General features: G+C 52.5%; 5 protein-coding genes across 5 annotated transcripts; 4 read left to right on the top strand and 1 right to left on the bottom strand.

Moving 5' to 3' along the window:
* Positions 1 to 395: 395 nt before the first annotated feature.
* CTAM01_01348 (uncharacterized protein) lies at positions 396 to 661 on the bottom strand (the record flags this gene model as incomplete). The annotated part of the gene is made up of 2 exons (XM_060517390.1): positions 396 to 564; positions 627 to 661. 2 exons carry the CDS (start codon positions 659 to 661, stop codon positions 396 to 398), a joined length of 204 nt encoding a protein of 67 aa, XP_060387851.1.
* Positions 662 to 7,329: 6,668 nt separating this feature from the next.
* On the top strand, positions 7,330 to 9,735 carry CTAM01_01347 (uncharacterized protein; the record flags this gene model as incomplete). Its single annotated transcript, XM_060517389.1, has 3 exons — positions 7,330 to 7,506; positions 7,739 to 8,013; positions 8,070 to 9,735. The coding sequence occupies 3 exons, from the start codon at positions 7,330 to 7,332 to the stop codon at positions 9,733 to 9,735; spliced, it is 2,118 nt and encodes a 705-aa protein (XP_060387850.1).
* Positions 9,736 to 12,641: 2,906 nt separating this feature from the next.
* Positions 12,642 to 13,556, top strand: CTAM01_01346 (uncharacterized protein; the record flags this gene model as incomplete). Its single annotated transcript, XM_060517388.1, has 1 exon — positions 12,642 to 13,556. One exon carries the CDS (start codon positions 12,642 to 12,644, stop codon positions 13,554 to 13,556), a length of 915 nt encoding a protein of 304 aa, XP_060387849.1.
* A 1,186-nt stretch (positions 13,557 to 14,742) lies between these two features.
* On the top strand, positions 14,743 to 15,892 carry CTAM01_01345 (uncharacterized protein; the record flags this gene model as incomplete). The annotated part of the gene is made up of 3 exons (XM_060517387.1): positions 14,743 to 15,031; positions 15,093 to 15,544; positions 15,596 to 15,892. 3 exons carry the CDS (start codon positions 14,743 to 14,745, stop codon positions 15,890 to 15,892), a joined length of 1,038 nt encoding a protein of 345 aa, XP_060387848.1.
* A 553-nt stretch (positions 15,893 to 16,445) lies between these two features.
* CTAM01_01344 (uncharacterized protein) lies at positions 16,446 to 18,135 on the top strand (the record flags this gene model as incomplete). The annotated part of the gene is made up of 3 exons (XM_060517386.1): positions 16,446 to 16,624; positions 16,744 to 16,815; positions 16,875 to 18,135. The coding sequence occupies 3 exons, from the start codon at positions 16,446 to 16,448 to the stop codon at positions 18,133 to 18,135; spliced, it is 1,512 nt and encodes a 503-aa protein (XP_060387847.1).
* Between the last annotated feature and the right edge of the window lie 276 nt (positions 18,136 to 18,411).

Genomic DNA, 18,411 nt, shown 5'->3' with positions numbered 1-18,411 from the left:
GACTTTGCTTGTGGTGGCTGTCGATTTGGTGTAAACAGCCTTGTGATGTTGATGATTTCCTGCAGTGCCAACTTCTCGCAAACGATCCGATACCTAGTAGATACAGTCAGGCAGTCTTTGGAATCGGTATTCCGCGTGTTGAAGGGATCTATGGATGAGCTACCAGGGGCACGAACGTCGGGGACAGGGTGATTGGCGAGATCTTACTCTATATTCTGTGTAACCAGCAATCGTCGATGTTGCCGTCGTTCTGTGCTAGATTGTGCTGCACACAGCGAATTATGCTCAGGTATGGCATTGTCCGGCCGAAGCCCAGTAGTCCGTGCTGTTTGAAGCCACGAGTACTGGGCCATCGCAGTTTGTCGCAGTTGTCTGGCGTCTGCATCATACTTCGCTCACAAGCCGGGAGAGGGTCCCTGCTTTCTGCAAAAGTCGTTCGAGGTCAAATAGTTGGTAGATGGGACAATACGTGGTGATGGCAGGCCGACTTTCTCGGACGCGATCTTGGACTGAGTAATGTTCCGGTGGGAGAATTGCTGTATACCAGCGCCAGTATCGTACTCACTGGTATAGAACGTACAGGTCCTCGTTGATGGCGCCGAAACAAATGCATAAGGTATCCGTACCTGGCATGAAGCCAGTTTGGGTGCCCGTCTTCCATGGTCACACAAAAGCGTGGCAGGTGCTGTGGCCTTGTGTTCTTCCGCAACCCAAAGGAGTGAATATTAGCGCAACATGTTCGCTACACCAAACGACACCGATCCGTCTAGCCTCCCTCCAAACACTACAGTACAGTCGAGATGGGTGGGAGTCGGTAGGCTGCTGGCTGCCACGCTGCATGCCGTACTGGCTATGTACCTACCTGCTGTGCGTTCGCCATTGTCGAGTCAAGGTGAAATGTCGCGCAGGTAGACCGAAATGCACCCAGATGCGCTACCTACTATTGCTGAAGTATCCCTACCTTGACGTCCGTCGCCAGGGAAAACGGCAAAGACATGTTTCAGTCGAGGTTGAGACAATGAGACGCACCGACCGAGACAAGCAAAGAACGGCTCTATCTGGCAGGCAAGCGAGACTTGCAGTTGAGATTCAGGCTCAAGCCGAATCTCCAGCTGCCATCTGCCGCCTCCCCTGACGTGGAGTACAAAATGCAAATCAAATCCAAATCAACCTGCATGTGTAGCAAGCCTGTCAGCTAGAGAGTTGCCCATATACGGTACGTACACTGCTGCGTAGCGATCGGCCCTGCCAATCGCGAGCTTCGTTCGCCTTACGCCATGCTCTTGGTAGTGTAGGTACGACAAAGCTGACCACGAAAGCAACCAAGCCAGTCTGGAGCCTTGCTTGGGGAGGCCATACGATGGTGAGTGTCATTGGGGGCTCGGGCTCGTACCCAGGCCGTGGCGCTGTTGGCTCCTGGCCTGACCCGTGATCGTGATGGCTGTAAGTAGGTACTGCGTCACCTCGGACGAGCGCCCGTATGAAGGCCCGCGATAGCTTGCAAGTTGGCGAAGCTTTGCATGCCGGCCCGCCAACATGGGCACATATTGCGAAAGTCGACGACTGTGGCCTGCCTGCCCTTGAAGAAGTGGAAACTGGGAAGTGACGTGACGGGAAAAGCCAGCGGATCCGAGGACACAAGCATGATCCATCATCCCGCACCAACCATCCCACGCCGTTTGAGTGCTCATTCTGGCGGTTAGGGGAAACACTATTTCGGCGTTAGTCTGGGCCCGATGATGAATCCGATTAAAGTGACTTCCCTTCCCGCGGGAACCCGGGTAGCCACAAAGTCGTGTCCGATGTTCGCTGCGTGTGTCTCTCTGTGAGTGGTACGGAATATGAAGAAACGATGGCAGAAATTGCAATTGTAAACGACGTCAAGAGTCGATGGCGGGCAGCTCGTGGTGAATGGACGACAGGGGTCTTGGGCGGGCACGGCGGGATAGTATTTGTTTTTCTGACTTGTTCTTTTCTTTCTCGATCTCTGTGAAAAGTCGTCTGTAGCATCGTTCACCGTCGACGATTTGGGGGTCTTCTTTCTTTTTCTTCATTCCGGGGAAACACCAGCTGGGTCTCAAGGCTTTGGAGGCTTCGGAGGCGTTGTCGAGGAAAGAGACATTGGCAATTGAGGTACGTACCGATATTCGTACCTACTGGTGTTCGTACGAGAGGAAGGTACGAAGACCGCATCAAAAGAGTGGAAGGATCGACTGGGGTTCCCGAGGTACCTTCCCGACGCCTCCGTACTTGCACTTGCAACAACATACATTTCTAGACGGGATCCACTCCGAGGTACTCACAGGTAGGTACAGATACTGCAGCGGTACATGACCTCGTGGCTGCAACCAAAAGTTAGGTATGATTCTCCCGCGCCCCCAGCAACCCAGCACACTCGCGCATCATCACCCAATGTGCCAATCCATCCACTTGGGCACTGCTGCTTCACTGGTGCTTCAATGGCAGGTGCAGGTGGTAGACGGAGGTGTACCGCCGAGACTGAAGTGAGGGCAGGAACCAACAATTCGATGACCTCCTTCCGTTTATCCCGTCTCTTCCATTGATCCTGTCGTCCGCCTCAAATCAATCCGTACCTTGCGGAATAATTCTACCAATCCTCCCTCACCTTCTGTCCTCTCCCACGCGCGTCTTCGCTCTCATTGGTTTCCTTCAACACTAGAGTAATCCAGCCGGGATGTGCGTTCTGGTCTCCCTTCAGCCAACCCAACTCTCAACTTACTGGAACTTGGATGCTGTCTGCCAATTAACCACCCGGTCGCCTACCTATGCGGATGCCTCTTCTGCGCCCTCGAATTTGTCCGAATGATGTCAGAGTCTTTGAAGAGCCTGGCATAGAGATACAAACACCGGCGGTGACTTTATGTGTGGAAGCACCAAGTAGACTAGCGGTAGACTGATCAATGGTCACAGTCACACTCCTCGACGATGGGACACTGCAGCAAACAGTCAAGTGACAGCGCAAGCTACTTGACCCATTGGGATCCTCATGAGACCCGCACCAGCTGCAGCATAGAAGGTCAGGTACGGCCGTCCGTCCGTGACTCCATTTGAAGGATGGCGAGGCGACCTACCACAGTAGAACGTCTGCACAGCACATGGGCTTCCCCTCATCACACCTAGCCGCTGCATCTCAATGACTGCTACGTACACAACCGCATTCCGCCATGACACCGAAGACGGCCCAGGTCAATCTGGATGAACATGGCTGAAGTCGAATAGGTCGGCTTGGTCGGAAAACCCTTACTTCTCTGCCTTACTCCCAGTCGTTGAACCCTCAAGAACCGTTCAGCCAGCAGCGATCGCGCCGGCCAATTTGGACGGATGCGGGCATGGTGTGGGTGTTGCCACTGGTATGGCCCTCTTCACATTCCATCTAGAAGGAAGGGTGTTCCCACTCAGGCACACGCACCAGTTGCAGTGCGGTCGACGTTGCGTGCAACGAATTCTATCGGTCACCAGCTGCCGGCCACGTTCCAGCCGCAAGAGGTCGAGTAAAGAAGAATACCGCCCCGGCGACGCCAGCCAGCGGCACCACCATTGGCGGACGGGGTTTCAGCCCGCCTTACCTTACTATGCCATGCCAGCGAAGCAGAACAAGATGCAGAGAAGCCTTCTGGATACCCAGTCATGCCAGTCTGGCGTCGTCTTCCCGACTCGCCTATTTCCTGTCGTTGATTCTTACTTCTGGCCGCCATGGAACAGCAAGGCAACTACTCAAAAGGCATATTCTGTACTCAAAACTTCAAACCCATCCGACGGCTTCTTCCCCGGGTGTCGAGACCAGTATCCGTTGCCAATGGAATTCATCAAGCGAGCGACATTGGCCTCTACTCAAGGTCCGACAGGGGGGTGCACTAGCCGCTGCTAGCCCAGTGCGCTCACCATCACCATTGTCGCAACATGGAACCTGTGTATCCATCAAGTAAGGACAGGCCGCGTTCTGCAGTCGAGGTACAGGCTTGGTACTAAGCCCACCGAGGAGGAACTGCAGGGCAGCACCACCACAACAGGACGAGACAGGAGACCATCTTTCACCCAAGGATAGCGCCGAATGGTAGCACTGGAGTGGACCGGTTTCGTCCCTACAAAAACAATTTACGGTATTGCTAACCGTGGGAGCAAGTCACTCTACCAAAAGCACCAGGTTCGTCGTTCTGATTTCCCAGTCACCGCTGGTGATGTATGAGCATAATGGTAAGGACCTCTTCGTCGCAATATCCAGCATGACCCGTTCGCGGGCGCAGGTATATCCGTACTTCTCCAAACGGGATGAGATGTCTTGCAGACAAATGCAACAGCGCAAGGGCGATGGATGGCGGCGGACCGAAAGTTGAGGTATTGAACATGTAACAATGTTACAGTTGAGACGGCGAGAGCTACGTTCGGGTGGCAGATCCACTAGCTACGGTTGAACTGGGACTGGGCTGGACCGGACAAAGCGGTTTTGCCCTTGATTGCCCGCCAATCCAGTCCTTGTTAAGGTTCGCGGCCGTGTGTCAAGTTTGGACGGATTGCCCTTCGTTCAAACAACTGGAAGCCGAAGCAATACGTCGGGCTGTTATGATTGCAGAGAATAACTCGACGGAAGATATGGTACCCACCTCCGGGCCCGAACAGGCGGACGGCTGCATCACTGTTTCTTTTCCCTCCAGAAGAGAAACATGAAGCAAAGATATCGACGAGCAAGACAAGAACGGCATGGGCTGCTGGAAACGATGGGACAAAGGCAGGCCACCACAGACGAGGTTTGCCACATGCTGCCTGCTCCCGTTTCCGTTTCCTGTTGAGCAGCCACCAGCGAGTGCCCCTTGGTTTTCTTCTCATCAATCTTATCATAACAGCAAAATGAAAGCGATGGAGTCATGGAGACAGAGGAACAGGAAGAACAAGGGGTAGCGACTGGGAATATGGGACTTTTCGTAGGAGTGGGAACAAGACGAGGAGGTGAGTGAGTCGGCGGGCCCAATCACCGAATGACAGGGGAACGAACTATGGGATTCGAAAGGGAAAAGTCAAGGCCAAAAATATCCATAGAGATACCACCTCCCTACTCGGTGACAGCACTGACAAAATTCAAGTCATCCTTTTCCGGCACGATGCGGACGAGAGGATGGTCCGGTAGCCTGCTGCGCAGCGGGTTTTCTGGTCGTTCGTCTCACCATTTGGGCTGATTGGATTATGTTTTACAGTTTCTTTTCATCTATTACGGTTTCCTCATGTCCTTTGCTCAAGTCGTCAATGTCATCCTGTCAAAGTGGAAGTGGGTGGGCCTGGACCCCGTGACTCGGAGAACAAGCATACCTTAGTAATTGAATGATTAGGGATACGGATAGACAATAGACTATTCGTAAAGAGGGAGGAGGCAGGTGAAAAAGAGGCTCAGAGGGATACGGTGAAGGTTAAATGGATTATGGAACGAGGTGAGGGACCGCCCGCTATCGGATGCTATGCCGGGCTGGGCCCCCGGCCGGAAGTTGTCGTGTAAACCTCGCCCATGCCCAATGCTTTTCGAAATTCTCCATAGGTTATTACACATTGCCCACCTCGTCTTGACTCCTCGCACTATCGCGCGCAAGTGGTGCTTCTACCTCTGTGTTGTCTTGCGGCCACCGTTCGAATGTCTTCGCCCTTTGGCTTCCTTCTGCCCCCATGTGGCACCACGGCTGCGTGACTATGACTGGCCCTGACTGATCCAGTGCCAACTTACGGAGTACTACGTACAATCACATCTCATACGAAGCAGAACGCCAAGCACCGTCTTACCCAGTCGACTGTCTTACTCCATCAGGCCTCACCTCGGTCTTCCATTCTAGGTTTCCCCTCTGGTTTCCCCCTCCAAAGCTGGCTGAGGTGGGCTGGGCCGACATCAAGCGTCCATGTCTTTGGCGGCAAATGCGCAGAACAGAACAGAAACTGAACGGTACAAAGCAGGGCAGCACAGACTCAATGATTTGGGGTTACGTCTTTTACCTTGACCTCGTCACTTTGTACTTTTCTTCATCTTATCTGGCTCACTCTACGTCTACGTATACGTTGCTTTCCTAAGATGGTGGTCTTCAGTCATCATGGCACCGATACAGCATGCGTACTGACTGGACTGGAGTGGTCGCCTTGGTTTTCTGACTTTCTGTACGGATACTGCGTAGACCTCAAGGCTCAAGGTACAGCAACACCGACGGTCCCCTTGGTTGATTTCGCACACCCCCACCACCCCTGTCGCTTCGGCCAAAAAGGTCAGAGGTACAAGAAGTACAGGCACCAGGCGTCCGCCAGAGTGACCAGACCCCCGGCCACGGTCGTTGGTCCAGCCAGTCAGAGCATCCGCTTGCCCTTGAGATCGTACCCATTGTGGGTCCCCTTCTTCCTCTTCTGCTCAGTCACTCCCTCCCCCGTCCCCTCCCTCCTTCGCTCTGGAGACTGAGCCGATGAACTCAGCAAAGTACACACCAAGTACCCGTTATTGGCCAGGCGTGACACCCTGTCTCGCATGGGGGTGGGTACACAGTCAGGTACATATCGCCGCGGAAAACCACAGCGGTCGCTACAGTAAACCCCGATGGCTCCAGCGGTCTCTAGTGGTCTCTCCAGCGAGCTTCCAGTTCAGCCCACCATCGTTTCGAAAGTACCGCTTCTTGTACCCGCACTAATTACTACCGGTGGGTGGCCCTGCTGCGGTCCGGCCTGCCTGGGCTCTCTCTCCCACTCCTCAGTCCCTCTGCTCACTCCAAGTCCCACGCCCACGGCCCATTTGTCTTTTGGCTGGGGACCTGGGCTGGGCTGACTGGCTGTGCAGCCTGTGCTTCCTTTCCGCTACTCTCCTCTTGTCCCCGATCTCGACTTCCTTCCCTTCACTCTCATCTTCACCTCCTCCTCACCCTGTTGTCTACAAGGCTTCTCTCTCGCTTGTTTACCTACTGCGGTGAATCATTCTTTATATCCATTCTCCAGACGAAAAGGGCAAACCTCGAGCCTCAAACCCCAACGCCCCGTCCTCGTCCATTCACTTCTTGCGAAGCCGGAAGAATCCACATTCAACCTCGCCATGGCAATGTGACGTCCTGCCGACCCGCCCCATAATCCGCCTGCGAGAATAATAGACGCAACTCAACCACCAAAACCCAACAACAACCTCCTTTTGTCCACCGATACCCCGACTCGACATTCGACTCTACACTTGTCCAACTCTTAGTTCTACTCGAAATATTGCTCGCAAGGCGAAAGCTGAGCCGGAGCATGCGAGGTGCAACCGACCGTCAATACAGCTGATTCGCGTGATCCGAGAGAGCGAGAGAGAGAGAGAGAACCAAGATGCCTTCTTCACTCAAGGTTCCGGAATCCGGCCTCATTCTTGAGAGCTCGGCCGCCTCGGGAAACCCTGTACCACCACAGGCTTTCTGCATCAATCTTTCTGACCATGTACTCGAGGACATGATCAAGTGTGTACAGGGTGGTGAGGACCTCCAATTGTCCTTGGGGAGCAGCCCGGTAAGTCCCACGCAACGCTATTCTTTGCCCATTTCCTTGAACCCCCTTCGAACAATTCATTTGTCCTCCCGACGGGAAGAGCTGGCACTTGTACCTGTATGCAAGGCGAAGAAAGCAGTGCACCGCTGCTCATCTGGGACATCTGCTGCCGTCCGATGCCAACACAAACGAGTCCCGCCCGCTAGCGGAAGCGCTGTTCGTTGACAGATACTAATGCTGCCTCGCTACCAAGACATTGCTCTACGGGTCCAGTTCCCACACCCTCTCTCCCATCTCCGCGACATTTTCACACGACCTCTTCCTCACGAAACCATTCGAATCGACGAAACGAGCTACACGACTACCACAAACCTCCTCACTATGGAAGAAGCTGCCCGGCTCCGAGGCTCCCAAGAAGGGCGAGCAGGCCAAGGCCAAGGGTGCACCTTCAACCTCGTCGTCCGGGATGGACTCAGATATAGAGAATCTGCAGAACTCCATCGCAGCGGCGACGGCATCGAAGAAGCAGTATGTTGACAGTGGCTGGGTCATGGTGGCCATGACACAACTAACAAGGGTAATAGATCAAAGGTCATGGATAGGCCGCTGCCGGGCACCAACAAGAAGCCCACGGCAAAGGGGGCCAAGTCCAAGTTGCTGTCGAGCATGGCGTCATACGGCAATGGTGGCGGCAAGTCATCGCCCTCAGGGTCACCGGCTCTGGTAGCCGTCAGCTCACCGTCGATAAATCCTGTCTACGCTTCTTCGCAACAAATCGTCGAGAAGTCCAAGGAGCAAAGATCTATGATTGTACATGAACTAGCGGTGCAGGAGCGGCCGGCCGACTACCTGGAGAGCCTATGGGAAGGCAAAGACGAAGACTTCAAGCCTGCCCTGGAGAAGGTGGCCCAGTTCGAGCCGGATACGCAGATGTGGGCATTGAGAAAGAACTACTGGAGAGAGTTGGACGTGTGGAAGTACGAATATGATACCCAAGATACCCGACAGAAAGCGATCGACAACGCAATCCGTCAATTCGATAAGATGCGGCTGGCAACAACGGAAACCGAGTGGCAGAAGCTTTTGCCCCGGGAAGAGCGAGGAAAGGGCAAGATCCTCAGCAAGTTGCAGGCAAATATCGCCAAGGCTTCCGCCGCACCACCTCCCAAGATCAAAGTCAGCGATGCGACAAGCGATAATGGCGACGAAGACGTTCTCAAGATGAAAGGCGGCGAGACAATGTCACGATCATCATCGAATCCGTTGCCGCCGAAACCGAAGAAGGCTGCCGACTCTCAGGTTAAGCGTCTCTTGTCTACGAACAAGAAGCCCGCGACGCCCAAGGCCGCGCCGACGAAGGCAAAGGAGAAAGCAGCCCCAGCTGGCAAGAACGGCCGGATTCTCTCTGCAGAGTTTGTGACCAACTCAGACTCGGATTCAGAGTCTTCAGAGGACAAGCCGATGGCGAGCATTGTGGCTTCCAAGCCCAGGCCAGCGCCTGCAGCTGCACCTGCCCCCAAGAGAAGGATCGAACATGCACTCCCACCAAAGCCGAAGATTGCTGTGCCCAAGGCAAAAGCCAGACCAGTTGAGAAGCCTGTAGAGCGGACTGTGGAAAGATCAATTGAGAGGCCCAAGGAAAAGTCGCCTCAGCCTCCACGAGAGACTGCCAAGGCGGCCAAACCACAGCCTCCCAAGCGACAGAGGGAAGAGGAGGCAGACGACAGCAGCTCAAGTTCTGGCGCCCCCTTGGCCAAGCGTGCTAAGCCCAAGGCGCCCATCAAGGCGCCCGTCAGCCTCAAGCAACGGCCCGCAGAACCCTCACATGCATCATCCCGCAACTCATCTGGCGTCTCTCTCAAGAGCAAAAATACATCACCGGCCAAGTCATCGCCTTTGGCTTCGTCACCGCCAACGAACGCATCGGATCTTGAACACTCAGCACCACCCAAGAAGCGCAAGGCTATGGAATCTTCCGACTCCAACGAGAGCGCCCGGACCAAGCAAGCCCCTAAGCGTCAGCGCGGGCTCAGCCCCGACCTGGTCAGCAAAGCCGCGCGTTTCAAGGTGTTCTATGAAAAGTATGAGGCTCTGCACTGGGAGATTGCAGACATGCGCAACCCACCCGAGGACAAGATGGCGGATCTCCTCGACATGCGCCAGCGGCTGAAAACTCTCAAGATTGAGATTTACAAGGAATGCCCGCCTCCAAACAGCGTCCCCAGCAGCGCCCCCATCGCGGTCGCTTAGGGAGGGACCAAGAAGGACAATTGCAAACTGATTGAACGGCCGCTTTCTAAGAGCAACGTATCGACGAAGAAGACGGCGAAAGAAGCCCCAGCCAAAAAGGCGAAGGCGCAGAAACGTGTTTTGGGATTTCTTTGGAAAAAGCGATAATTTTTCGGGACATCTCAAGAGAGTCCTCGACTGGACGGCCACTTGAAAGCATCAGCAACAGCGAAATGATTTTCTCACCTTTTTCCTTTTCTTTTCACTTGGGCTGGGATTGCATCACAGGGGACGGAACGGGCATTGGCGACCAGCATATAGGATTGCATGGACTCTGGAAAAAAAACCAGCCAACTGGTAAACCGTGGATGCGGGCCAGGAATATTTCCCTTTTGGAGATACTCACTTTCTTGTCTTCTTCATTTTGATCGATACCAGGTGGTAGTCAGCTACACAAAACAGAACAGTATCCAAATGAAAGTCATTTGAACGATTATATTGCCTGACTATGACTGGTTGATTTGAATTGAGACTACTAGTCCTGGTGATACCCGCAGCTTGAGTCGATAGCAGTGATGATGCGGTGTATCCTTACGAATGCTGAGAAACGAGGCGGCGTTTGTTCATACAGGGTGTCAACGTCATGACGGGACCCTCGCCCCCTGGCTGCAGACCTGCAAATCCTTGGCTGTTTGTCCTGTCGAAAACGGCCGTGCGCCTACTCCTTCATCTCTCCTCCATTTTCTGGATAATACGGGGCCGGATATCCGTACAGATACTTTTTCTTTTCTTTTTTGGCACGCGACGATTGCCAGGCTGGTGCTTTTCATGATTGAGATACTTACATTTGTGGAGGAAGAAAATGACCGATGTGATGATTTGCGAGGTTTTCTGATCTGATCTGACCTGACCTGCCTTTGCTTGCATCGTGACATGGAGGTGGCTTCCCAAAATTCTCACCCGTTGTTCCGCAGGACCAGCGGTAGTTTCCGCTTAGGAGGGAGGTTACGACTCCACCAGAGCTCCCCGCAATTCATTAAAATGGGTATTGGGAGATTTGCTCTCGGGGTTTGGGTGGGCAAAGCAAGAAAAGAAGAAGATGTGTCAGCGGAAATGGATTGTTCTAGTATTTTTGCTCGTTTTCTTTTTGTTCTTAGAAATCGGGGTTACAGGAAGATGAGTGCTTTGGGGGAGGGGGGGATCCCGGCTTTTGGTACTTTGCTTTCCTACATGGTAGAGACCTTCCTTACGTGAGCATTTTCGTTCCTCGTCGCTTCAAACCACGGGGACACTTGAATGTTTCTTTCGTGGAGGAGAGCATCTCAATTAGCTGCGTGCGAGGCTCTCAAGTCTCAATGCCTCAATTTTTGATCCAGATCTTGTTGGAGATGGGGATCCAAGAACCTCACGCATACCTACGCATGTCTCTCGATCTTGTCATTTGTTCCTTCTCTTTCTTTCTTCTTTCCCGCTATCCAGATCTAGTCTTCCCTGCAGGCAAACAAGCAAAGCCAGATGACAGATTGGGTTTTGCCCCATAAAGAGTTTAGCAGAAAATGAATTATCTCTAAGGCACCTTATGTGCAAACTTGGTGGCTTGCTTTGCCCACCCGCATCCTGCGATCCTGTCCTGCAGCAGGTAGGATCCCAATGAAGAAAGTGAAAAGGTTTTGGGGGGAAAAAAAAGCAAACCAACATCGGAATGTACGCCACCAAAGGCATCAGTGACCCTTTCCCTATGAAACGCTTTATCCGAGGTTTTTGTTCAGCGAAGAGACAGAAAAAGCTTGAATGGGCGGGCTTGTTCCTCTACGATCCTTCTATGTGTTGGTAGGCTGACGGGTATGAAGTCACAAACTTACCTTTCCTTTCCGTACCTACAAGTCACATTTCTACTTAGTGTACTCCGTAATAGCGGGGGGACCGGAAGGCGTGGGAGGTGGAGGAGGAGTCCCGGGTTTGCCAAGCTAAACCGACCATGCCCCAGCCTCCAGAACCCCCCACACGTACGCCGCCGGCTCCCGGCCCGCCCGCCGTTGGTTTTTTATTTAGCCTTTCCCGGGGTCGGGGGTTGTCTGTTTTGCTTTGTTTGGAGGTGTGGCGATTGCTACCGGTGTCTGATGTTGCAATGTCACGAAAACTTTACTTGGGAGATCCCACGTCATCCTTGGTCGGCTATGCCGCTACTGATATGCAATGCTCAAAAGCGAAAAAGGCAGGTTTGTTTGAGATGGGGTGGTCCATTGAAAGGGCGAGAGAGAAAATCATGAAGGATGCAAATATGGAAGAGTTGAGAGAGACTGCCCCGTATTCTCTTGCAAGCTTGCAGCGAGATGGGGTTTGTCCATTGTGAAAGAAGGTCTCAGATTCTATGTGATTTGTATTGAAGACTAAGCTGACTTTCAAGTATTGACAAGAGAAAGATGTACAGATCCCCTTTAGATTTATGTCCGAAAAACTAGTTTGCGGGTCTTCTCACTTATCTTGAGTTGAGGAACTCCGAGTGTGGAAATGCAAATAGACAGATAATGGTCCGTTACCTGAGCCTTATCAACAAGAAGAGCAAATATGCAGCATTGCCTAAACAAAGACGAGTGGAAACTTGCAAGATGAAAGAAAGGCGCAGAGAGCGGTTTGTCTTTGTGTCCAATACAATGCCAAGCTGCAGAAAATCGACGTACGGACTCCCGTTCCTCGACAGCTAAAGACTTCTTTCACATGATGGAATTCCAAGTTGTAGTCATCTAGCCTGAGAAGAAAGAAATAGGATCGTTCGCAGGATGGCAGGGTATTTCCAGCCATTCAAATATGTCAGATAGCTCCCCCCATATCACCGCTCCCAGCCGGAGACTCTTGGACTTCGAAAGGAAGCAATCTCAAGCTTCTGTTGCGAACCAACGTCACCAACAAGTTTGCCACAACGTGCAATGTCTCGTAACCTGTACGATCCTCCTTTCCACTACAGCCCACGAAGGCCCTACCCAGCGCGATACCCGCCGCCGCCCTCGCCGCTTGAGATTGAGGCATATCTCGCGCCGTATTATTACGTGCGGCCGCCGCACGAACGGGCATCCTCACCGATCATGAGCCCCTTATCGAGTGGTCGACACCGAGATGACAATTCCGGAGCCAGGGAACGCGGTCGCCGTCGAGGCGAAAGCAGCGAAGACGAAACTGAGCGCGTTCAGAAAGCCGTGGCAAGCCTCTCGCTCGTTCAGCAGGCTCCACAAGACCGTGAAGCCGCTGTCCGGTCCCGCCAGTATCGCCTCATTCAAATCAGGCTGTTGCTAGTTCAAGTACATGACCAGCTTGAAATTGCACACGAGGTCTACGACGCAGCGTTCCAAAAGTTCCTGGGGCAGGTGGAGAAAATCAAGGAGTCCAGCCCAGCGACAAAGAATCAGATATGGGTCGACATGATATCGAAGGATGCAGAGAAAGGCAAGAAGGAGGCGGACATGGAAAGATCGCCGCCGCCGCTCAACTTCGATGCAGTAATGGCGCAGGTGGAGACGTGTTTGCAGTCACTTGAAGGCGCTCAGATGAAGAACTGGCCGCCAGCTTCAGGCTTTGACGACAAATCACCAGACGCCGAGGGCCAATTCAAGGTGGTCGTTGACGCTGTCAGGGATATCGTCGATCTGGCCGCAAAGGCCCCAGAGGAGAATCTCGTTTGCGAAGATCTGGTGGAGCGCCTCGATAGAGCTCGGAGTCTGGCCGATACCAATTCTAACGTCTGGAGAGCCGTACTATCTAAATTGCCGGCTAGAAGCATGGGAAGCACAAAGTCCAAAGATCCATATTGGGCCGCCAGTAGCGAAGGGCAACAGTCGGGATCTTAGAGCCCGTCGTGAGTGATGCGGTAGGCAATGGTCAAATTCTAATGCGTCGTCGATCGCTTCTTGCTGGAATTGTACTGTACTGGCTGACGTGGAAGTTGGCGATTGGCGTCTGCGGTAAACGTGTCGGTCAAGGTTGGAGTTTGAGGTGAAGTAAGGGAGACATAGAATAATTGTTAGGAGGGCATATTTGTTCGTCAGTAGTATCCTTGGTTCATAAAGCCGCAACCGCATAAAAATATGTATCTTACCTGAGAAGAAAAAAAAGGTGAAGCACCGTCCTCAACAGAATGATCGGAATTGAATTGTCAAGTCCCTGGCCAGCCGAAGCCAGCCAGGATCCAGACGCTGCGTATCGCACTCAAGTGCTCTGCACAATCTTTTCGCAACGGCTCTCCCATAGGGACACCGAGTCCAGAGCTCATCTTCCCCCTCTCCCCAGAGGGAATCAGGGTATACATGAGAACGGCCCGGGCCCTGCTTTTCTGATGCCAATTGCAGACGTGAAGTCACGCCAGACCCTCGCGGGCAGACCCGTCATCCCGCACTAGGCAGGCGACATTGGGTGAGTGGTGTGAAGAAGTTACTCCGAATTTCTCATATGCCAGTTTGGTAGAATGAGAGACTTCCGCTTGCGCGTACATCTCTCCGTTTGTAGCATAGAAACGCAGCGTTGAAGAGGACGGTGCTTGAAGAAGGGAAAAAAGAAGAGGAGTCAGACTCTGCGCGGAAATTGGCGCTTTATATATGAATTTTTTGTGACGTGGGGTTGCAAGGGTCTTTGGCGGCAGCCTTGCAAATGAGGCTAACCAATCAGTGAGCTGGACTGGCAGGTACCTTCGGAAGGAAAGACCCCTCGAAGCAATCCCCCACCTGCCAGATCTGGATCCACGTTTTATGAGGTGGGTCCCGAAGCTTAGCGATAAGGATCCTTATCGCCCTGCCGCTGTGGTTCCTGCGTGAGGTCCCTTTGGTTTTGTATTGGCGATGGGGTCTTTGGTCAGGTCCAGACCGCTGCACAAAATTTCCGTGACGCTGAGACACATGTCCCCCTTCTCACTTTCTCATCGACGACGCACCTTTTCTTCTGGTCAACGTTATTGCTTAATTTTCTTCTCTTTTGATGCGGATTCTACCGGATTCAGGTGTTCATAGTATACGACTGCACATAGATTCTTAATCCGCAACCATGATACTCGAACCGAAGGACTTCCCGCAGATGTGGCAAAAGCCGTCAAGTGATGACTTACTCAGCACGCTGAAGCAACTGGAACTTAGCCCTCCGGTATGGAGTCACAAGCGCAGGCGATCTGATATCATTCATGAACAAGAGGCCACGGCGTATTTCCGGCGCGAAGTGACGATGTACCTATCGTCCATCATCAAGAGCGGCCTCTCCTGGATTGAGGACGATGACAAGAAGGAGGAAGTATGGTCAGAGGCTAGCCGCAGGATGACGGAACGATGTGGAAGAACCGGTACGTGTTGACAATGACTGCTGCCTTTCCTGAACTGCGCAGCCTCTAATGCCGCACGTAGCCATGGGCGAGATTACTCGGCGATGGCCCTTTAGAGAAGAGGACCTCACGCCGACCTTTGAGCTCATAATCCGGGAGCCGCCCCTGACCGGCGACTCACTTGGTCTCAAGACCTGGGGGTCTTCTTACGTTCTCGCCAAGCACTTGCCATCTATTGGTTCGACAGCTCTCTTCCGGCTCTTTGACGAATCTCTGGGCGAGCCGCGACCATCTATCTTGGAATTAGGTTCTGGCACAGGCCTACTTGGACTTGCGGCGGCAGCTTTGTGGAAGGCTCATGTAATTCTCAGCGACTTGCCAGATATCATGTCGAATCTTTGCCATAACGTCGAGGCCAACCGTGCCACGGTGGAGAAGCTGGGAGGTTCATTGAACGCTGGTGCACTTACTTGGGGTGGCTCAGGGGATGAGGAAATTGATCAGGATCTCTTTGGCAAACGAAACCAGTTCAAGGTACGTGACTATTGAAGATTGCTACGGAGAGACTGCTAATCTAGCCCATAGGTTGTCCTCGTTGCTGACCCCCTTTACGACGACTGTCATCCAGGGCTTCTGGCAGGTGCTTTTTCTGAGCAGCTATCAATTGCAGACGATGCTCGCGCAGTTGTAATGGTCCCGCTACGAGACGAAACCACCAAGAAGCTTCTCAAGGCTTTCCGAGATGCTATGGGAAGCCAGGAAAACCCTCTACTATGCATTGAGGAAGGAACACTCGATGGCCAGGATGACTGGGGTGAAGACAAGGAGGGCACCGACGTGACTTGTTGGTGGGGAATCTTTGCACGCAAGCAGCAAATATGAATACTAGAGGCGCAATCGGCGAAATGATCGAGTTTGAAGACGACTCAAGACATAGATTAGACGATGGATAATGGCATAGGCCAGCCCTCGCATTTTAGAATTAGATCTAGACAAAACAGAATTCAATGATAGATGACTCTGATGCCTTGACATACAATAATCAGGTGCAACCAACTTTACCGTCCGTCCCAACCCGTTGCCGTGCCGCGTGTCCAGCTCACGGGAGGCTCCTTCCCCCAGGAGAACCTCCTTCCATCTTCTATGTATATCTGTGGCCCTGAATCACTGCCTCTTCAAAAATCACTCGTCCCTCCCTCTGAGAAAACTCGTGGATCACTCTCCTACGGTTCTTTCTGGTCGCTTCCTTACTTCCGAAGTTTTTCACTTCTGAACTTCCTTACTTCCAAACTTCTAAACTTCACACAAATCTTCTTCCTCTTCTCACACACTGTCCCAAACAATCCAACCCAAGCTATCCTATCCACGATACACGGCCTCTCGGTATGCACCTGAGACACCTGCAAATACAGCAAACAAACGACTAACCTTAAGGATGGTTGGTCAAATCACCTATACTGAGGAAGAAATTATCTTCATTCTCCATCACAGCCTCGTCAAGGACAAGGATCATAAGGACACCTTGCGCGAGTACGAACAGCGATTCAGCAAGACTCTCACCATGGCTCAATTGAAATACGTCAGAGCCAAATATGGCCATGATCCTGAATTCGGGTAAGTTTCCTCCCTCGATGGGCCCTTTCACTACTACCTTTTGGCCTACGCCTCCCTTACTCTCTCCTTCTTTGCTTGGAAAACGTGAAGAGTGCCACTTTCTGATAATTTTTTGGCAGCACGGCAATGATCAATGGACAGGTCCCGGACAATGGCGGTAATAGAAAGACTGCGGTTCCATCTCCATGGCAGTAAGTCGGTTCAGCTTCTCGGGAGACGTGACCCAAGTTACTAATTCTAATCAACTTAGGGAAGCAATGGTTGCACCCATCCAGTGCGAAAACGATCAAAACGATCAATCCTTCACATCTTCTACGAATGAGGATGATTCAGTCTCTGAGGACCACATGCTGCAGGTCCTGGCAAGCTATGTATACAATTCTCCCTCAGAGGCTCCCGGGAAGCTGGCTTTGTCCTCCGACGAGGTACAGCAGGATGAGCAGGCGCGCATCGACGCAGAGGAGTATGCTGCCGCACACGAAAAGATTCTGCAGATGTTCGAGGAGGATCCCGACCGCCCGTATGGTGTACAGCCTGTTCAGCAGCACTACGAGCAAATGCTCTTCCCTTCTACAGTGCAGAAGCGAAAGCGGGATGAGCTTGAGGAAGCGGGTGATGGATCGATCACAGCCCCGGATGCAGGCTTATCTCCTCCAGTGCTTGAAGGACCTCAAGAGAGCATCCCGAAGCGTTTGAAGACCCAGCCGCAGGAGACATACTCCCAGGAGCTCCCTGCTCAGTATTTATCCCCGATGCCAAACAACAACGCACCCCAGACGACCGGACACGATGATGAAGCGTTGAACCTACTCAATGTCAATCTTCCCGAAGTCCCTGTAACCCCCGAGAATCTGAGAATGGGCACAGATCATGTGCATGCAGACCCCAGTTTGTCACCCCTGACAAAGCTTCTCAATAGCATCGACAATGAGTATCCTCAAGGACCAACAACTGACAGCTCGTTTTTCGCACAGCTCGACCGCCCGATGGACCCATCTAGCTATAGCACCGTCAACTTCGAGAATACTATGTTCCAAGAACCAGATCCATCAGCTGCTCCCACGTGGACAGGGGCAGACCCAACGATGTTATCTGCGAGCCCCAGCCTCAACTTCTCCCAGTCCACGCAATTTGCGCCATGGGAAGCACCCTACAACGAGGAAGAGAGGAACTTCTGGGGTACTCAATCAGGCACCTGGCAGGGCGTGACTGGTTATGATACCGCACCGGGATTCAACTTAGATCTGCTCGTTCCACAGTATACCCAAACTTCTGCACCTTATGCATATGCTGAGTTGATGGCCAGCGGCAGCGGAACATACCAAGATTCTGGAGCCTTAATTTCTGCGCAGCAACAAATCGAAGGCCAGAACGTCGCTAGCTTCTCTGGCGACATCAGCGTCGACTGGAACAACGTGAGCAATGCCGAGTGGGAAGAACTGTTCATGTACAGTGCAGAGCCACAGGGCCATGCCGACTATTCTCAGCAGTTCTTTGGTCCTCTCGAGTAGAGCTACGATCCGCATTTTTCCTTCTTGCATACGATCTCTCAGTTACAGTTCACATACAATTTTTGTCGCCTAGAACGCAACGAAGCATCACATAACACCTTGCCTACTTTCGAATACGATACCCCCTTTCTTCCCCTTTTCAGCAGATTCCTCCTTTTCGACAAACTCCTCTTCGACAATGAACTCACCATATTTGGACCTTCGGTACGCAGGCACGGTAGCTTGCGAATAAATAGATAGGTAGTTGGTGGTCATTGCGACATAGACTATAAGATG

The sequence above is a fragment of the Colletotrichum tamarilloi genome (genome assembly GCF_030869305.1).
Source record: "Colletotrichum tamarilloi strain Tom-12 chromosome Unknown Scaffold_3.1, whole genome shotgun sequence".
NCBI lineage: Eukaryota > Fungi > Ascomycota > Sordariomycetes > Glomerellales > Glomerellaceae > Colletotrichum > Colletotrichum tamarilloi.
This window is presented reverse-complemented; position numbering and strand designations above follow the sequence as displayed.